Source organism: Tamandua tetradactyla, chromosome 6 (genome assembly GCF_023851605.1).
Source record: "Tamandua tetradactyla isolate mTamTet1 chromosome 6, mTamTet1.pri, whole genome shotgun sequence".
Taxonomy (NCBI): domain Eukaryota; kingdom Metazoa; phylum Chordata; class Mammalia; order Pilosa; family Myrmecophagidae; genus Tamandua; species Tamandua tetradactyla.
Window position 1 is genome coordinate 55,914,129 of NC_135332.1, and position 19,734 is coordinate 55,933,862.

Below are 19,734 nucleotides of genomic sequence, written 5' to 3' on the forward strand. Positions count from 1 at the left end.
AGGGGCAGCAAGTATCATACTCTAGGAATAAGACCCATTTTCTGGGTGACCACTAAAGAATATAAGACTCAGCTATTCTCAAATAACATAATCTTTCTCCATACTGTAAGCAGTACAGATGGATCCCTATGACCACCAATGGGTCACAGTAGCCTCATTCCAGATTTCTCAAGCACCTCTATTATGCCACCTTCAATCTCTATCTAGAGCAATACTTGATTTAATTTCAGCTGTCCAAAGCTACACACATCTGTACTGTCCCTGTCACATCACATGGTGTGTTAAACCCATCAGTCCTGAGGGTTTGGGAAAGAGCAGCCCCTAGGGGACCTCGACATCTCCACTGCATGAGTGGAGCCCTCAGTGGCCTTCCTGGTGAGGATTCTCACGGTTCCTGCCTCTCCAAACTTGTAGCTATAACCACCCTAACATGTCTTCTTAGTTTACCATACATTGGACCCAAATAACCTCAGCCCCAGAGCTGGAAAGTGCTCTCTCTGGGGTCAGATGCTGTACCCTGCTGGGGTCAGACTGGAGCCTTAGGCCAACACCCCTTCCTCTCACAAGGAGTCCTCTGGGAGGAGTAGGGAGGGGACGGAGGCTCCTGCCATGGGAGAGATCACGTGTACCTTACACTCAGCACTTGGAGGAAGAGGAACCCCCTGGTGCCAGGCTGTAGTGCTGACGCCCCAACCCGGAGCCAGGGAGACTGGGTGGGGAGCCAGGGTAGCAAAGGGGCTTCCCACAGTCACCACCACTTCCTTTAGGGAAGTGCTGATGGACTATTACTTTGTGACCTCCTAAAATGCCCTTTTGGGAAGGCGCATTAAGCATCCTTGAAGGAGTGCCGATTAGAACTGGGATTAGTTCTCATTTCAGAGCTGCCCTACAAGGGTGAGTGAACTAGCTGTTTTTAATTCAAGAATTTCTATCTCATCTACAGGGTCAACCCATGTAGGCTCCCTGAGGAAATTAGCTTACTGCCTACTCCCTACATATCCCTATTTCTCCCTACATGACAGAACCTCAGAGGACTCCTTACAAGCCTTTTCCACCATGCTCTGTAAACAATGTAGACAAGCCATAGAAAAGTAGCATGTCCAGGAATTTCTGGAGGTTAAAAAGAAAAAAAAAAACCAGTATTCCAATCCAACAGTGTGATAAATGCATCTGAGCTACAATTAGGAAGATATATAGCATCAGAATGCGAAGGTCTGGGCAGCCTGGTGAAACACGGGCTCTCCAGAGCCCCAGCTATGTTTCCCATTATGTAACCCTGGTCATGGGCAGACAGCCAGACTCCAAATGAAAAAGAGACTCTGGCTTGGCACTGGTTCTATTTTCCTATCCTCATTCGGGGTCAGCGCAGTGTCATACAGCTGCAGAGAAAGCTCTGGGGATTAAACCTGGGAAAACCTCCAAGACCAGGACCTGGGTTCAAGTACCAGCTGAAAGCAATAAACCAACTGCCACAGCTGGGCTAGGTTTGGATGTTCTCAAAGTCCCCTGACTCTTTCACTTACTGAGAACTAGAGATCAAGATGAGGGAAGATTTGGCTTTAGGCGAGACTGTGAAATGAGGTAGGTTGTCCCAATGCCTTAGCCTTGCCAAAGGTCCTGTGATGCAAGGGGTGACTATGTTCAGGGAATCAGGGAAGCCTGATGCTCAACTTTTCTCCAACCTGGCATTCACAACTTTTCATATGCTCACCTGGTAGAGTGGGGAGTAGCTGCCTCGCCTCTCTAACAAGAGGATGGTGCAAAAGAGAACAAAACTGTTATCCCCCCCCCCCAAGTAGATGGCCCCTCCAAACATCGTGGTGTCCTCAAAATAGACTAAAACACTCTACACTAGCTGTCACAGTGGCCCAAGGCAGCTTTCCACACCAGGCTGTGCTCCTCTGTATCAAAGTCTCTGAAGACAGAAAGCCATCCAATTACAACTCCTAACAGGAACAAATAAGTCAACGCTGCCACATGCTGACCCCAGCACACATACCTACTAAGTGTCACTGTTTGGGAAGGTACAAAGGCCATGCAATCCTGCACTTATCAGTCTGTAGTGTCAGTGATGTCCTATCATCTTCATCCTAGGTGTCCCTAAGATACAGATCATATTTGATATGTGCTAAGGTGGCTATTGTATAGGGAAAGTAGATTTGACTGAAAGAAGGGAAACAAGGGCAAAGAGGAGGAACCAAGGAGACTAATGAAAGGCTTAAAACTCCCCGACAATTTTAGGAAATTGGAGGAGGTTCTGCAATGATTCTCTGACTGTATAAGGAAGGAGGGTAACAAAATGAAAGGGAGGGAATGAAGGATAGAGATTAAGTAATAGTCCAAATGTATCCGAGAGTCAATTTAGGAGTGGTATTTTCAGGAGGAAAAACAGAACTGAAATGCAAGATAACTAGTCACCTTATCTTAGGACCAATGAAAAATTTGTCCTTGCAGAGAGCAAGTATAGGTAAAGACCAATGAAAACATGTGAAGAGAGGCATTAAGTGGAAGTCATTTCCTTCTTGGCTTCCTTGAGAGCATCCCTAAACCCTTCAAAATGATGAACAGGAACAAGGACCTTAAGGAAGATCAGGGGGGTTACAGTTCTGACACCTAGACACTATTTGGGATACATTATTCCCTATGGCCTTAAAAGATGAGCCTTCATAGAACAGAAGTAAGATGCAATTTTGAAACCCAGAACCAACATACCTTGCCAATCTCTCAAGCATAGTATTTACTATGTTAGGTAGGTATACTAAAAACTAGAAAGTAGGAGGTAAAATTCTTCTCTTAGTTTTAATACACTTGTGAAGGCTGAGTGTTCAGCCTGTTCGGTGAAGGCGAGGTGGAGACTACCCTCAGTGGTGGCTAGGCCAGTTTTACTCTGTTGAACAGTGGCACCAGTGCTCAAACAACCATGCCTTGAGGTCAGGCCCCAAAACAGCAAAGCCTCTCTTCTATGCTTAAACTTACATTCTAGGGACAACTAGCTGCTGATCCTGATGGGGAGGGGTAGAGACAGTGCAGAAGGGGACTCTATTCCCTACCACTCATTGACTTCCCTAAGCCAGACTAGATTCTCCAGAGAGAAATGCTATCCGCAGCTATAGGAACTTGTTTATGGACAAACATATTCAGTATATTATTTTGTCAGATTTGTTCTCCCTGTGAAAGAAAAGTTTGAAAAGACTAAGCAAATTTCCTTCAACTGTCCCAACTTCCCCTGCCTCTGTGTAGCCCAAAGGCCAGCTGCAGATGGCTGAAGCCCGAACCATTTGCCCAGCTACAGATTGTATCCTTGCCCAAAGAGGGGCAACAGCTCACATAAGACAGCAACAGGTCATCTGCTGCTGTATTCAAAAAGAAAACATTCAGCACCTCAAGCAAATGAGGCCCAGCACTTCCTGTGTGAGTTTTCCATTTCCTCAGCCAAACAAAAGCCAAAGGGAGCGAGAAAAGGAGGAAGCATAAGGGAGGCAGGCTGCACAAGTCAACAGACATGCTGGCCCAGGATAATGGTGAATAGGGGCTGTGCATACCATGTGTAAGGGATCTGTGGTGGTGAGGTAACAAGGGAAGGCGTAAGATCCAGGGACAGATAGTCTGTCCTCCCACCCCACGAAAGGAAGAAAGGAACACTCAGTGACCCCTGAGCATGCTCAGAAGTGGCTTTAGATACTTGGAGAACTGAGCTCTTCCTAGACATTTTCTTTCCAAAATTGCAAATTGCTTAGTCCGCATTACAGATTAATGGTCTAAAAATTTGAAACTATATGTTAACTCTTTTGGAAACAGCTGCTCCTCATCCAGCAAAACTGTCAATTCCTTTGTTGTGGCCCCAGCTGCCCAACTCAGGGCCCAACCCTGGCTCACAATGCTTCAGCCTGGAGTGCATTTTGGAAGGGCTCACAGAAGGAAGCAAAGAAATGTTATAATGTTGTGAGTATCACACACATGGTCACAGAGCTAGAGTTGGTGATGGCATGTGGATGGTGGGCTTAACAGTCCAGAGTTGGGGAAGTTACGTATCATTTCTTGGAGAAGGGAGAGAGGGAGAAATTTAAAGAAGGAAAGTGGGGGAAGAGTCAGACTACACAGCCCACACAGAAATATCAATAATTACTGGCCAGAAATCTCTGGGCAGCCTTTCCACCCATGAGTTCAGGAGACTCACACACTGGCCCCCAGCCCAGGGAAGCACACCTACCCACTCCCCAGAAGAGCTGCCAGCAGCAGTTGAGTTCTCCATGCTCTATTCCCTAGTACCTTCCCATTCCGAGCACTGGTGCAAAATATTTAGATATTGGGTTTGGAGGATTGTTCTGAAACACAAATACATGTACATAACATGGAACCTGAAGGAGCTCTGAGCACACTACACCTGCCAGAGACTACAATGCAGAAGAGAGAGTGGGAAAGAAGAGAGGAAGAGAGAGGCAAAGATTGGGGAGAGAGTAGGAGGAAGAGGGATGGACAGTTTTAGCAAAGATGAACACAGATAGGAGCCTACACGCACATATTCTGAGACACTATTATGCAAACAGATAGTAACACTAACGCAGATAAGAATGGGACATGTGGGAACAGGGATACAGACCAAGAGTTGGCAAACTGTTTATATAATGGGGTGAATAGTAAAATTTTAGGCTTTTGGACAATATGGTCTCTGTTGCAAATATTCAACTCTGCTACTATAGTGTGAAAGGAGCCATAGACACTATGTAAACAAATGAGTTTACATAGTGGCTATGTTCCAATAAAACTTTATGGATACAAATTTGAATTTCATAATTTTCATAAGTCACAAAATATTATTTTTAATCATGTAAAAATGTAAAAGCCATTCTTAGCTAATTGTCTATGCAAAAAAAGGTAGTGTGCCATAGTTTGCTGACCCCTGATATAGAGTCGACCCCCCATCCCCCAGAGCAGAGACAGAGAAATAGAGGTGGACAAAGAGAGAGAGGCAAGCAGGCAGAGACACGCTGAAATAAGCAGAGGCAGGTAAGCACAGATCCACATACAGAGAAAACTCACTTCCCACATCCTCGACAGATAGATCCAGATACAGAGACATAATCACAAACTAATATACAGAGACATGGTCATGGACAAACATGGACACAGATATTCAGGAACATACATTAATACATACTCCCATAGGACAGTCACACATATAGACACGGTTGTGGACCAACACAGACGCAGACTGACACACACCCTGAATCAGACATGGATATGGACAGAGACATGGAGATACAGATACGCAGGGATAGCTTCGAAAGAGACCCCTCACAGAGACTTACGTCCCCCACCTCTGCCCCAGGGACATACCCAGGACACAGACACTAACAGGCATGGACGCAAACACAGTTATGGACGCACTACATGGTTACAGATGGATGCAGCACACAATACACAGATGGATACACACGGATGCATACAGATAGACAGACATGGACAGATATACCAAAAGACCCTTTGCAGACAGATTTCCAGAGACAGACACAGAAAGACCCCCAGACACACTCACAGACACCCAGACACATACACAGACTCACGACAGACTAAGACACACAGATAAACAGACCCAGACAGGCACATACAGTGTCAGATATAACCCAGACACAGATACAGATGCAGATACAGGCAACAGCCACATGAACACACAAACATGACACGGGCAGGCAGACACTTATACTACCTGGAGCAACACACCCCACACTGACGATGCTCTGACAGACACTACTGATATGAACAGACAGGGAGATTGGGGGGTGGGGATAGGGAGTAATGGAAGAGTGGTGTGCACGCACTCACCACCACCCCTCATAAGGAAGGAAGGAAGGAAGAAAGGACTGAAAGCACAAGACAATAAGAAATAGATTGAAAGACACATGGAGAAAAACTAAAAGGAGAGAAAGACAAAGAGACAGTGACAAAGTCTCTCACACACAAATGGGCACACTCAAGAGGCAACTAGAGAGACAGTGAGTAGGAACAACATGAAGTGAGATTAAGAAAGCAAGAACAAGGACAAAGGACAACACAGGGAGCAAGGTAGAGAGAGAGAGTGATTTTAAAGAGGAGGAGTAATAAGACTGGAGATAGGTAAAAATAATCTAAGACATCAAAGGATAAGGAAGTATTCAAGGAAAGGAAAATCCACAGTTCAAACGAAGAGGGGCAGGAAAACAAGTGGGCTGTGGGTGGGAGAAAACCCACAGGAGGATTAGAAAGGGAGCTGAGGGAACACAGGTGGTTGAGGCCAGTAGAGCCAAAGGAATGGGTGGGTTGACTCACTGTGAGGGCAGATCCAGGGATGTGGGTGGAGGATTCCAGGTGTTTGGGTAGCCAAGCATCCAGTCTGACCAGACTTTCACACTGGGTAGCAGTTCCTTGAGGTCCAGGACGAAAGAAGACACCTTGATGTCATCTTGGTCATCCTCGTCCTCAGGAGAGGACAGCTGAGCTGCAGAGGCAAAGGGTGAGAACTGGGCCTATGTCTGCTGTAGCCCCCGAGTGAGGCCTGGGGCGCTGGTACGGCAGCAAGCTCTTAGGGAAGGGAGACCAAGTCCACAGGAAAGCTGGGCCCAGGAGCGAAGGACAAGTGCCAGCACCTAAGAGGATTCTGAAAAGTAGGACAAAGAGAGAACCAGTGCACTAGGTTTGCCCTGTGGACATTTTTTTCTGCTTTACCTGTGGCTTGGCTGAAGTCTCTACTCTGTCCTCCAGCCCACCCTTTTAACTCTCCTTCAGCACAGTACTAAGATGGTACCGTACCGGAGATCCTGCCAAAATCACATAGTTTGAATTTATTAATGAGGAAACATCAGACAAAACCAAATTGTGGGACATTCTATAAAATAAATGGCCCTCACTATTTAAAAAATGTCGAGGTCATGAAGGACAAAGAAAGACTGAGAAACCATTTCAGATTAAAGGAGACTAAAGAGACATGATCTCTTAATGCAATGCATGATCCTGGATTTGATCCTGGACCAGAAGAAACTTTTTTGGGGTGGGGGTGGGGAGCTATAAAGGTGCAAAATGAATAAGGTTTATAGATAATATATATCAATGTTGATTTTATTTTGATAATTGTAGTGTCATTATGTAAGAGAATATTCTTTATATAAGAGAAATGCACAGTATCATTATGTAAGAGAATATTCTTTATATAAGAGAAATGCATAGTCAAACATCTGAGGGAAAAGGGCTACTATGTCTGCAACTTACCATCAAATGGTTCAGAAGAAAAATAGTAAGTGAAAGTATGTATGTGAGTATTGCATGCACGGAAAAACAGAACTTTAAAGCAAACAAGGTAAAATGTTAATGACTGGGAAATCTGGGTAAAGAGTCCTCTGTATTACTCTTGCAACTTTTCTATAAATTTGAAATTATTTTGAAATAAAGAATTATACGCTCTTTCCCTGCCCCCCCCAAAAGAGGTGGTCCCAGGGTTAGAGGCATCAACAAAGCTGATATATCTGGGAGGGAGAAGGGGTGGTGAGACACAGAGGGGTCTCACTACTCACCAATATTGATCCAGGAGCTGAAAAGGGGGTGTGACCTTCAGCCCTACCTTATACGGTGACAGCAATGGGCCTGGAATTCTAAAGGCAGCCTTAAAGGATATGGGATACTGCCTCAACCCAAGGGCTAAAAATAGCTCCTAGTCTGGACTACTAAGTTTCCTAAGATGGCTAGTCCATAGTAGTTATATCACTCACCAGGTACCAGAAAAAGAGGGATAGAGATAGAGGGAAAAAACCTAAAACATCAATTCTGAACAAAAAGGGAAACTTTCCTGGGTTTTTGAAATTGCGGGGAACATTAACAGCTATACAGTGAAAATCCTAATTACAAAAGGAGAAAAAGAAGAGGGAATAGTTCCACAAGGAGTAAAGAGGGCTTTAGAGGTGATCAGGCAGCAAAAGGAGATGGGACCATTTAGGTGGGCAAAAGGAAGAGAGTCATGTTGGAAAGAGGATGGATGGAGGGTAGAGGGAGAAGACGTTGAGAAACCAGAATGGCATTCTGAGGCTTGTCTTGGCAGGGCTCATTTAGCTGGAAAGGTCACCTGTCAGGTAGGCCCCTCATCTGCTTACCTTTGGCAGACTCCTTAAGTAAGTAGGTACAGCGCTGCACCAGTAGAGAAAACATGGCCAAGCCGAGGGCTGCGGCCTGCTCCTGGATCACAGAGCGGCACTCCTCTGAGAAGCAGTCTGAGAAGAGGCAAACGAAATTCTATCAGGACCCTGGGTGTCAAGACCACTCTTCCCTATCAAGCCTTAAGAGTTAGGGTCACACATGGAGTAGATCTACTGCCTTTCACTGGTAACATGAAATAAAATTCAACTGGAAAGGACATCACCTTATTTGATTGGAACTATTTCATCAAGTCTTTTATTTTAAAATTGAAATTTTCTGCTAATCTCTAACTGGTCAGAGGTAAGATAACGTGGTAAATAAGATTGTCATTACTCTGGTATCATGCTTACTTGGTCAAGCTATTGAGCCTTGGCCAAGCTACCGAGCTTTTTTTTTCCTCATCTAAGACTGGGGGTAGCAATAGTCCCTCTCTCAAAGGGTGGCTATAAGACCTTCACAAGAGATTGCTTGTGAAGCACTTAACACAGTGCCTACAAATCATTACTATGAGGACCATTTGTGTAAATTCTGCATCACTTCACTTCCCCAGACCAAGCTACACCATGGTGGTCAATTTAAGCTAGAGCTGCAGGGTCTCTGCCTTTAGTTGACTCTTTACAATGTAGAGCTATACAGCAACAAGAGCCCACATTTAATTGAATTGGTCTTTTTAATGTACAGATCTCAGGAGCACAATCAATTTAATTTAATTTTGCTCTTTATTTTTTTTTGCTATCTTAATCAATTATCAGGAAAATACAAATTAAGAAATTATATTCTTCTTTCACCAACTTTTGGTTTCATTCTTACCTCCTCTATGTGCCTGCTCCTGAGAGAAAACAAGTAATACTTAAAACAACCTTTTTACATTGAACAAGTTAACATACAGAACAGTAGTTCACATATAGGAAGTACTTAATCAGTGTTATCTTTTATTTTCACAAATTCTTCCTTCACTTTCTCAGCCTGCCTAACCTTTTGGCTGCAGGTAAGTAAAGAAGCCACCTTGTTGGTGGGTCAGAAATATTCTTTGGTGGGAACGACACTACACACTCCCAAAGCCCTGCCTGTAACCAGTACTTGTGAGTGGCCTTCCTGATATTCATTTCATCCAGACTTGAGAGGAACTGGTGACAAAAAGAAGGCAGCCGCCCAACATGCACCCTCAAAGGAGGAGACACAAAACACCCACAGGAGATGGAATCAGGGGCCAGGCTTACTAGCTCTGGCAGCAGCTAATCTGTTAATTCCCTCTATAATACAGAAGATCTCTCAGAATCTCTAAGTGTTAAAAGGATAATAAGCTACATGTCTGATCTCTATCCTTGTCTGTATTTTAACCTCAAGAGCCAAGGGGAGCCCTCTCTCGTCAGCTCTCTAGGCTTGTCAATGGGAACTAATTGAAGTTGTTACTCCACGAGATGCTACACAACCACAGTAATTCCTAATGGTCTTTGCCACAGGAGCAAATATGATCAGAATACAAAAAGCCAATCTCAAACCATTTCTGAACCCCTTGGGAGTGTGAAGGAGAAGGATGCTGCTCAGAAGGTCCCAACATAAGAATAGAATCAGTTTAACAATTATTCTATCGTGGCTTTCCCACCACCCCTTCAGAAGTTCTCTGGTCCCAAATATCACCCTCTAGTTTTCCAACTCAACTGCGGCAGGCAATCAGAAGTGGTAACAATTCACGTGATTAGAATAGTTACTACTCTCATACTTATCCTGGTAAAGTTCTAAACCTATGTTAGAGAGAGAGGCAAAAAAAAAAAAAAGCATCCAAGAACTAAGAGGAGGGCAGATGGAAAGCAGGGAAGGGGAAGATGTATAATTATCCCCAGACAAGCTGTCAACTTCTCCCCTCTACCCCTTTCTATAGGCAACAAACAGCACTGCAGTACTGCCCCAGATCAGGCCCTTGAGAAGCACTGCCAGCAGTCTGCCTCTAACTAGCAACAAAGTCCAGAGTGGAGGAATAAGTCCAGACACAGGAAAATTGGACAGTACTAGTGGAGGCCATATCCTGGTAAACTGACATACTGAGTGAACACTGGTGCCCCATCTGGGCATCTTAGGCAGGAGTTATCTGCATACAGGTTAGGAGGTATGGAAAAGGGAGTCTTAGCTCCAAGAGACAGGCATTTAGAGAATCCCAAGGCTACAACTCTAATAAGACATTCTCATTAGCTTGGATGAGGACAAGATGGGGCTGAGGAAGTTACTTTCACAAAGCCCATTTCTATTTTATGACAAACAGCAACCTCATGCTAGACTGTTTTCTCAGAGTTCAAGATGGGGGATAGGGCTAAAGGGGAAGAATGAACTCAAGAATTATGCTATTGTGGCCTCTTATTACAACAGTAGCCTCTGGGAAAGTCCAAGCTGGTTCCTTTTTTAAGCCTCTTCCAGTAAGATTGGGAGACCAGGCAGGGTGGCAAAAACCAGAGCCTCTTCTTTGCTTTGGGTACGGAAGGGTTCAACTATCTCTCAGAGTAGCAGCTGACTGTTCTGCTCTTGGCCATGGTTATATCACCTTTTGTTCAAGGGCCTCTGCCCTTCTAAATACTATAGCGAGGGCAGCAGCTGCCAAACACCCTCAACCCTCCCATCCTAGAAGGGCCCAACTGTGCTACCTGCTTGGGCATCCGGTCTGACTGAGGGGGTACATACAACCTGTAAGCTTTGCCCTGATCAAGCAGGTAGGGATATCACAAGCTATTGAAGGGGACAGAATTACCTGGGTTTCAGTCAGCCTTCTGATTAGCCATGTTACGTGGAGTACTTTCTGGAAGATCTGCCCTTTTTCATGTCTCAATGGCACCATAAGCCATTCAACCAACATACTGTGAGGCTCTACAGTGGGCTGGGTATTGTGGAGGACACATGCAAATAAAGTATGGTCCCTGCAACTTGACCCAGAGCCTCAAATGAAAAATGTTGGTTAAAGTGCTATGGTATCTTCAGGAGATGCTCTTTACTTCCCTTATGCTTCTATGGGCTAGGAGCCATAAAACACAACTCCTTGAAAAGCATTCACCCTTATACAAGTGGGAAAACACCATCTAGATTCCAAAAGTCCACCCACTTTGGGGTAGACTTAGGAAACTGGCCCTAGTCTGACGAATACCCATTTATATCCCTAGAGCTGGGCTGGGCCAGGCCAACAAGTAATGTGGAGGGGGGCTGCTGGGTGGAAGGAAAAGGCATTGTTTGTGTTGGTATTTGCCCTGGTTCCTCTGGCTTCATGTCAGGTAGCAAGAGCCTGAGAAGAGCTGAAGAACTCATTAACATTGTGAAACAGCCTTTTCCCTTCTTTCCAAAAAGCAGCCTTACTCAAGGGTTTGGGGGATGGTTTTGGCTAAGAAAGTCAGACAGAAATATTTCTTATCAAGGAAGTCACCTGAGGTTTGAACTTGTTGTGCCCCCTTCCCAGATGTTCTCAGGTGGGCAGGTGACCATAGCCCCCAGGATTCCTGTGGCTAAATACCTGCTCAGGCAGAAATATTCTTCTTGCCCCTATGCAGCAGGGAGACTTTCTCATTTTTCTGAGAACATATTCATGGAAAACATAAACCAACTGTCGTCAAAGTTGTATGAAATCAGGAAATGGAGTGGCCGGGAGAAGGCTGCCATGTGGCCGGATGTTATGTATTTCTAATTAGTGCTATACATCTTTCAACAGCAAGTGTCCTTCTGCTGGGAAACACAACACACTGCCCTTGTTATTGTAACTGTCAGAGAAGTGCTTAAACAGATAATCTCCAGGAAAAGTGATAAACATGTCCCTTCTCCCACCAGTGTGTATGCGTGACGGTGCTGCCAAAGCAAAGCTGTGCCTGACAGCTCCAGGATGGCAAAGCATCCTCCTGCAGGAAATGGGAGTGAGGTAGGCGGGGTAGAGAAGAGGAAGGGAAGGGAGGCAGGCCCACCTGCCTAGATCTTCTAAGCCCAACAAAGGGACAGTGGTTCAGAACTATCGCTTCTGATTAACTTTTGGGACAGGTTACTGAGTTTCTGTCAGGGAGAGATTTGGAGGAAATCAGTATCAGTAGGGATGGGGTTTGGCTGATTGCAGAAAACTCCAACAGCAATGGAATAAGCAGAGTTCTATTGGTGCACACAACCAGCTTCCTTGCAAAGGGATGAAACAGTGAATAATGAAGGTAAGACACAGGACGGACACATACATCTGCTACTGTGGCAGCAGAAGGGATTCAGAGGGCATTCAGGTCCACTAGCTATTCTAGTAGAGAGAACGAACTGCTTGGCAGCTATACTAATAGCTGGAGAAAAATGCAGGCAAGACCGCTTATTCACTGATTCCCTCGCCAAAACTCCTCCCAAAGAGAGGAAATGAATGGTTGGTCACCTCCAAACTAACACCACCTGGAGGCGATTTGTTGACTCTTATCTTTCAGACACAAGGCTGCTTTTCTCATGAGTCAGTCACCAGTCAGACATGGGGCTGGCACAGTTCCTGAGCAACCCACCAAAATCTCCTTGCCTACAGGAAGTGGGCAGTGACAGCATCGTTTGACTGCTATGGCTTGAGCCACAGAGTTCCTTGTTGCAGCTGCTGGCTGAAGAAGAGATGAAAGAGGCAATCACTTTATAGGAACCAAACAAGAACAAAATCTCAGGGCAAAAGCAGAGAAATCCACGCTCACAGGATACCATGTTATTCTCTGAAGAGCAGAATGAATGAGTCAGAAGAATTAGGCACCAATACCCCAAAGCAAGTTATTCATACACAATGGCAGACTACAATTAGGTGCCTGGGTATAAGGCAAGCAAGGCCATCTCTCTGAACAGGGTACAGCAAAGAATGTGGAACGTAATGATTCCTCCCTAAGAGTTTCTACTGCCATGCCTGCTATTTCCTTTGGATTATTCAGGATTGTAAAACTCTGATTTCTTCTAGTGCTCTTCTAACAAAGTGGCCTCTCCCATTCATTACAAAAACTTATTTGGGTGCCCAATTGTGGAACATACAAAAGAAAATACGATCCTGTCTGTGAGAAGACGATAATTTAATGAGAAAAACAGGAAGCACACACATAACCAAATAACTATAATTTGAGACAATTATACATGCCATAAGGAAGATGGAAGTAAGATGCTTTCTGTCACTAGAGGAAGAGGAAACCATTTCCAGCTAGTGTATTTTAGAGACAGTTTCGAGGAGGAAACAACTTTACAAAAGATGAATAAAGATGGAATTGGCAGTGTGAACACAGAAACATATTTCCAGTTGGCAAGCACTATTATTTTGCCTCACAGGGCACAAGGTCCACAAAGTAGAGAGCCTAGAATGCCAGAACGAACAAGGAATATGGACTTGACTGAACAGGCTACTCACTCAAGGTTTCTGAACAAAGCAGTGGTATTTTATGAAGATGAATCTAGTTGAAGCATTGAGGACAGATTAAGGTAGCTATTAAACGGTAACACAGAGGGGAAGCAAGAAGAGAATATTTAGAGAAATTGTATGTCGAGTACTTCATATACTTTATAATGCCATGTTGCATCCTTCACAGGAGGAGGAGGGAATGGAAAGGAGCACACAGATGTGAAGAATGCTACAGAAAGAAAAAACAGAATGTGGAGATGATGTTGCTCGGGGAGGGAAGGAAAGGATGAAGACTGCTGGAACAGGTCAAAGACTCTCACTGACACTCTCCACAGGTTCCAGAGGATTCTGAGACCTCACGAAGGATAACACCCACCAAAGAGGTCCAGGAAAGGACTGCAGAACACCTGCAGGGAGGGAAGGAAGGACGCATCAAGGAGTCCCCAGGCTCCTACCCCTTGGCGGTGGGCCAGTCCTGTCTTTCCAGAACAAAGGCATTAAGGGGAATCAGAAATACTTGAGGAAGACCTTGCAGAGAGGAGGCCTAGGAAGTCTGAACTGGCTCTCCCTGTGGAAGCCATTAGATATTCAGCACTTCATTTGTTTCTAATTCTTGTGTGAATGCAGCTCTAGGCTGTGGGGTGAGAGGCTTCTCTCTGACGTAATCAGGAAGCAGCTGCAAAATTAAGGAATCCCTCATGACATCATAAAAAGGGTCGATGGTTTACTGGGGAAAGTATAAAAATTAATTACATATTCCCACATGACTCTCTTCCCCTAAATCTGTATACACTCCCTCCCACCTTCACACACACTCTCATCAACAACAACCCGAAGCCACCACATGGAAAGGACAACAAAACCCAGGAAGAGAAAGTTCTTGGATATGCTCACTGTCTGCCCCATACATTTGGAACTTAACAAGAGGTACTCTGTCCTGGAATTTTTATACACAAAGCATGTATTCCCAACAAAATTAAGAACCCCTTGAGGGCAGAAGATATGTCAAGACTTTGTGTCCTTGAAAATTAGAATCAGGAAGGAGTTCAAGAAATGTTTGCTGCTCATAACATAGGCACACTTGCTGTCTTACTTGTGGGTCCTAACTACAAATGCCACAATTCCACTGTGGCCAGAAAGAATGTAAGATCTACTGACACGTGTATTAGGCACAGGGATTTTACACATTTCATCTGAAAGTTTTTTTAAAAAAAAATTGCACAAGGGGTATTATTCTTCCTTTTTAACAGTGGAGGAAAGAGGTTCAAAAAGGTTAAATGACTTGCCCAAGGTCACATAGTTATATAAAGGAAAGGGGCTGGGATTGAATTCAAGTCTGTCCAGGGTTTCCACGCCTTGGTTTTCAAATGCCTGAGATTCAATCTTCTACAGTCCAACTGCTCCTCTCTTCTTTGCTATGAACATGAAAAGCTCAGATTATTCCAACCAGTTTTGACAATGGATATGTGGAAACCAAAATTTAAATCACAATACCATTTACAATAGTGCCAATGAAAATGAAATACTTGGGTTTCATTCTGAAAAAAAAAATGTACAGAATCTATATGCTGAAAATTACAAATGCTGATGAAAGAAATCAAAGAAGACCTAAATAACTGGAGACTTACCATATTCATGGATTAGAAGATTCAACAAAGTAGAGACATCAATTCTCTCAAAATAGATCAATGGGTCAAATGCAAATATCTAAAATTTATATGGAAAGGCAAAGAATCTGGAATACATAAGACAATTTTGAAAAGGAAGAATCAAGTGGGAGAAGTCACTCTTCCCAATATTAAGGTTTATTCTAGCCATATTAATTAAAATAGCATAGTAGATCAATGGAACTGAATAAAGAACCCAGAAATATACCCATACAAATATGCAAAGATGATTTTTTTTTTGGTATGCTATATGGTGGGGATTGCATTTCATTCTTTTTCCATGTGAATATTCCCTTATTGTGGTACCATTTGTTGAATTTTTTTGTTTGTTTGCTTGCTTGTTTTTTTGGAAGAGCGTGGGCTGGGAATTGAACCTGGATCTCTGGCATGGCAAGCGAGAATTCTACCACTGAACTCCCTTGCACCCCCACAAATGATTTTTAAAGTGGTGCAAAAGCAATTCGATAGGGGAAAGATAGCCTTTTCAACAAATGGTGCAGAATCAACTAGATAACCACATGGAAAAAACCTAATTTTCACCACAACCTAACTTTCAAACATTACTAAAAAATTAACTCAAAACGGATCAAAGACTTAGATAGAAAATCTAACTGTAAAACTTCTAGAAAAAAACATGGAAGAAGAAAACTACAAGAAATTGTTAAAAGAAATCACAGACGACCTAAGAAGATGGAAGGGCAAACCGTGTTCATGGATTGGAAGACTAAATATAGTTAAAATGGCAATTCTACCTGAATTGATTTACAGATTCAATGCAACACCAATTAAAATCCCAAAAACTTACTTTTCAGAAACAGAAAAAAACCAATAACCAAATTTATCTGGAAGGGCAAGGTGTCCCGAATAGCTAAAAGTATCCTGAGAAAACAAAATGAAGTCGGAGGTCTCATGCTTGCTGACTTTAGGGCATATTATGAAGCTACAGTGGTCAAAACAGCATGGTACTGGCATAAAGATAGATATACTGACTAATGGAATAGAATAGAGTGCTCAGATATAGACCCTCTCATCTATGGACATTTGATCTTTGATAAGACAGTCAAGCCAACTCATTTGGGACACAACAGTCTCTTCAATTAATGGTGCCTAGAGAACTGGATATCTATATGCAAAAGAATGAAAGAGGACCCGTATCTCACACCCTATACAAAAGTTAACTCAAAATGGATCAAAGATCTAAACATTAGGTCTAAGACCACAAAACAGAGGAAAACGTAGAGAGATATCTTATGAATCTTATAATTGGAGGCGGTTTTATGGACCTTACACCTAAAGCAAGAGCACTGAAGAAAGAAAGAAATGGAAGCTCCTCAAAATTAAACACTTTTGTGCATCAAAGAACTTCACCAAGAAAGTAAAAAAACAGCCTACACAATGGGAGACAATATTTGGAAACAACATATCAGACAAAGGTCTAGTATCCAGAATTTACAAAGAGACTGTTCAACTCAACAACAAAAAGACAGCCAACCCAATTACAAAATGGGAAAAAGACTTGAACAGACACTTCTCAGAAGAGGAAATACAAATGGCCAAAAGGCACATGAAGAGATGCTCAATGTCCCTGGCCATTAGAGAAATGCAAATCAAAACCACAATGAAATATCATCTCACACCCACCAGAATGGCCATTATCAACAAAACAGAAAATGACAAGTGCTGGAGAGGATGTGGAGAAAGAGGCACACTTATTCACTGTTGGTGGGAATGTCAAATGGTGCAACCACTGTGGAAGGCAGTTTGGCGGTTCCTCAAAAAGCTGAATATAGAATTGCCATATGACCCGGCAATACCACTGCTAGGTATCTACTCAGAGGACTTAAGGGCAAAGACACAAACGAACATTTGCACACCAATGTTTATAGCAGCATTATTTACAATTGCAAGGAGTTGGAAACAGCCAAAATGTCCATCAACAGACGAATGGCTAAACAAACTGTGGTATATACACACGATGGAATATTATGCAGCTCTAAGACAGAATAAACTTATGAAGTGTGTAACAACATGGATAGACCTAGAGAACATTATGCTGAGTGAGACTAGCCAAAAACTAAAAGACAAATACTGTATGGTCTCACTGATATGAACTGACATTAGTGAATAAACTTGGAATACGTTGTTGGTAACAGAGACCAACAGGAGATAGAAATAGGGTAAGATAGTGGGTAACTGGAGCTGAAGGGATACAGACTGTGAAACAGGACTGAATACAAAAACTCAGAAATGGACAGCACAATACTACCTAACTGTAATGTAATTATGTTAAAACATTGAATGAAGCTGCATGTGAGAATGATAGAGGGAGGAGGGCTGGGGACATAAATGAAATCAGAGAGAAAGACAGACGTTAAAGATCGAGATGGTATAATCTAGGAATGCCTAAAGTGCATAATAATAGTGAAACGTACAATGTACAAATTTTAAAAATGTTTTTGCATGAGGAAGAACAAAGGAATGTCATTAGTGCAGGGTGCTGAAAATAGATGATAATTAATACTTTAAAATGTCACCTTATGTGTGAGACTAAAGCAAAGAATGTTTATTTGTTACAAAATTTAGATTTCGACTAGAGCATTTCCTAATATAACTCATGTAGATAGTTTGATTGAATGTCATAAGTACTTGGAATCTCAAGTAGCACATGAAATTTTGTTGGTTTGTCCAGAGTGATCCCCCGATGAATCCCAGAATGATTTGATCAGTGACTGGAAAAGTATTTGCAAGCCCCCTTCGGGGAATGGTGAGAGTGGGGAGAGATTCAACTTCTCCAAGTTGAATTCTTGATATTCTCACAAGCAGTGTGGACAACCAAAGCTATAGGCTGAGCCCCGAGTCTTGGGGTTTGTTCACTTGAAACTTAACCCCACAAAGGATAGGTCAAGTCTACTTAAAATTTAGGCCTAAGAGTCACCCCCAAGAGAGCCTCTTTTGTTGCTCAGATGTGGCCTCTCTCTCCAGCCAATATGATGAGCAGTCTTACCACCCTCCCCCTCTCTGCGTGGGCCATGACTCCCAGGGGTGTGGACCTTCCTGGCAATGTGGGACAGAAATCCCGGAACGAGCTGAGACTCAGCATCAAAGGACTGAGAAAAACCCTAGAATGAGCTGAGAATTAACATCAAGGGATTGAGAGAAACTTCTCCACCAAAAGGGGGAAGAGTAAAATGAGACAAAGTGTCAGTGGCTGAGAGATTCCAAACAGAGTCGAGAGGTAATCCTGGAGGTTATTCTTAGGCATTAAGTAGATATCACCTTGTTGTTCAAGATGTAGTGGAGAGGCTGGAGGGAATTGCCTGAAAATGTAGTGCTGTGTTCCAGTAGCCATGTTTCTTGATCATTATTGAACAATGATATAGCTTTCACAATGAGACTCTGTGAATGTGAAAACCTTATGTCTGATGCTTCCTTTAGCTACTACATTAACAGAAGAGTAGAACATATGGAATAAAAATAAATAATAGGGGGAACAAATGTTAAAACAAATTCAGTTTGAAATAGTGGTAAATGAAAGCGAGGGGTAAGGGGTATGGTATGTACAGTTTTTTTTTTCTCTATTATCATTTTATTTCTTTTTCTAAATCGATGCAAATGTACTAAGAAATGATGAATATGCAACTATGTGATGATATTAAGAATTACTGATTGTATATGTAGAATGGAATGATATCTAAATGTTTTGTTTGTTAATTTTTTTAATTAATAAAAAAAAAGTTAATTCTTACAGAACCTGATAAATACAATAAGGAACAGAAAAACTATGCTATTATTTATTGTGTGCCCCACATAGATGGGTTGAGTGTGACATTGGCAAGAACAAATATTTACTAGGAACCAACATGTTGACAATCACAACTTCTCGTCTTGATGTTTTTCAATAAATATACTACTATAAATCATCAAAAAAAAATGAAGTCGGAGGTTTCACGCTAGCTGACTTTAAGGCACATTATGAAGCTACAGTGGTCAAAACAGCATGGTACTGGCATAAAGAAGATATACTGACTAATGGAATAGAATAGAGTGCTCAGATATAGACCCTCTCATCTATGGACAATTGATCTTTGATAAGGCAGTTAAGCAAACTCACCTGGGCACCAACTCTAGGCACCATTTATTGAACAGTCTCTTCAATAAATGGTGCCTAGAGAACTGGATATCCATATGCAAAAGAATAAAGGAGGACCCATATCTCACACTCTATACAAAAATTAACTCAAAATGGATCAAAGACCTAAACATTAGATCTAAGACCATAAAATTGTTAGAAGAAAATGTAGGGAAATATCTTATAAATCTTACACTTGAAGGCGGTTTTATAGACCTTGCACCCAAAGCAAAACATTGAAGAAAGAAATGAATAAATGGGAACTCCTCAAAATTAAACACTTTTGTGCATCAAAGAACTTCATTAAGAAAGTAAAAAGACAGCCTACACAATGGGAGACAATATTTGGAAACAACATATCAGACAAAGTTCTAGTATCCAGAATTTATAAAGAGATTGCTCATCAACAACAAAAAGACAGCCAA

General features: G+C 42.6%; 1 protein-coding gene across 4 annotated transcripts in view; it reads right to left on the minus strand.

Annotated features, from left to right (window-relative positions):
- Positions 1-19,734, minus strand: part of SMG6 (SMG6 nonsense mediated mRNA decay factor) — a 259,345-nt gene that overhangs the window by 131,153 nt on the left and 108,458 nt on the right. For all 4 annotated transcript variants that reach the window (XM_077165510.1, XM_077165511.1, XM_077165509.1 and 1 more), the window contains 2 exons: positions 8,118-8,234; positions 6,307-6,475 (listed from right to left, as the gene is read on the minus strand). In XM_077165510.1, the coding sequence (XP_077021625.1) occupies positions 6,307-6,475; positions 8,118-8,234 (286 nt within the window). The remainder of the gene's footprint in view (positions 1-6,306; positions 6,476-8,117; positions 8,235-19,734) is intronic.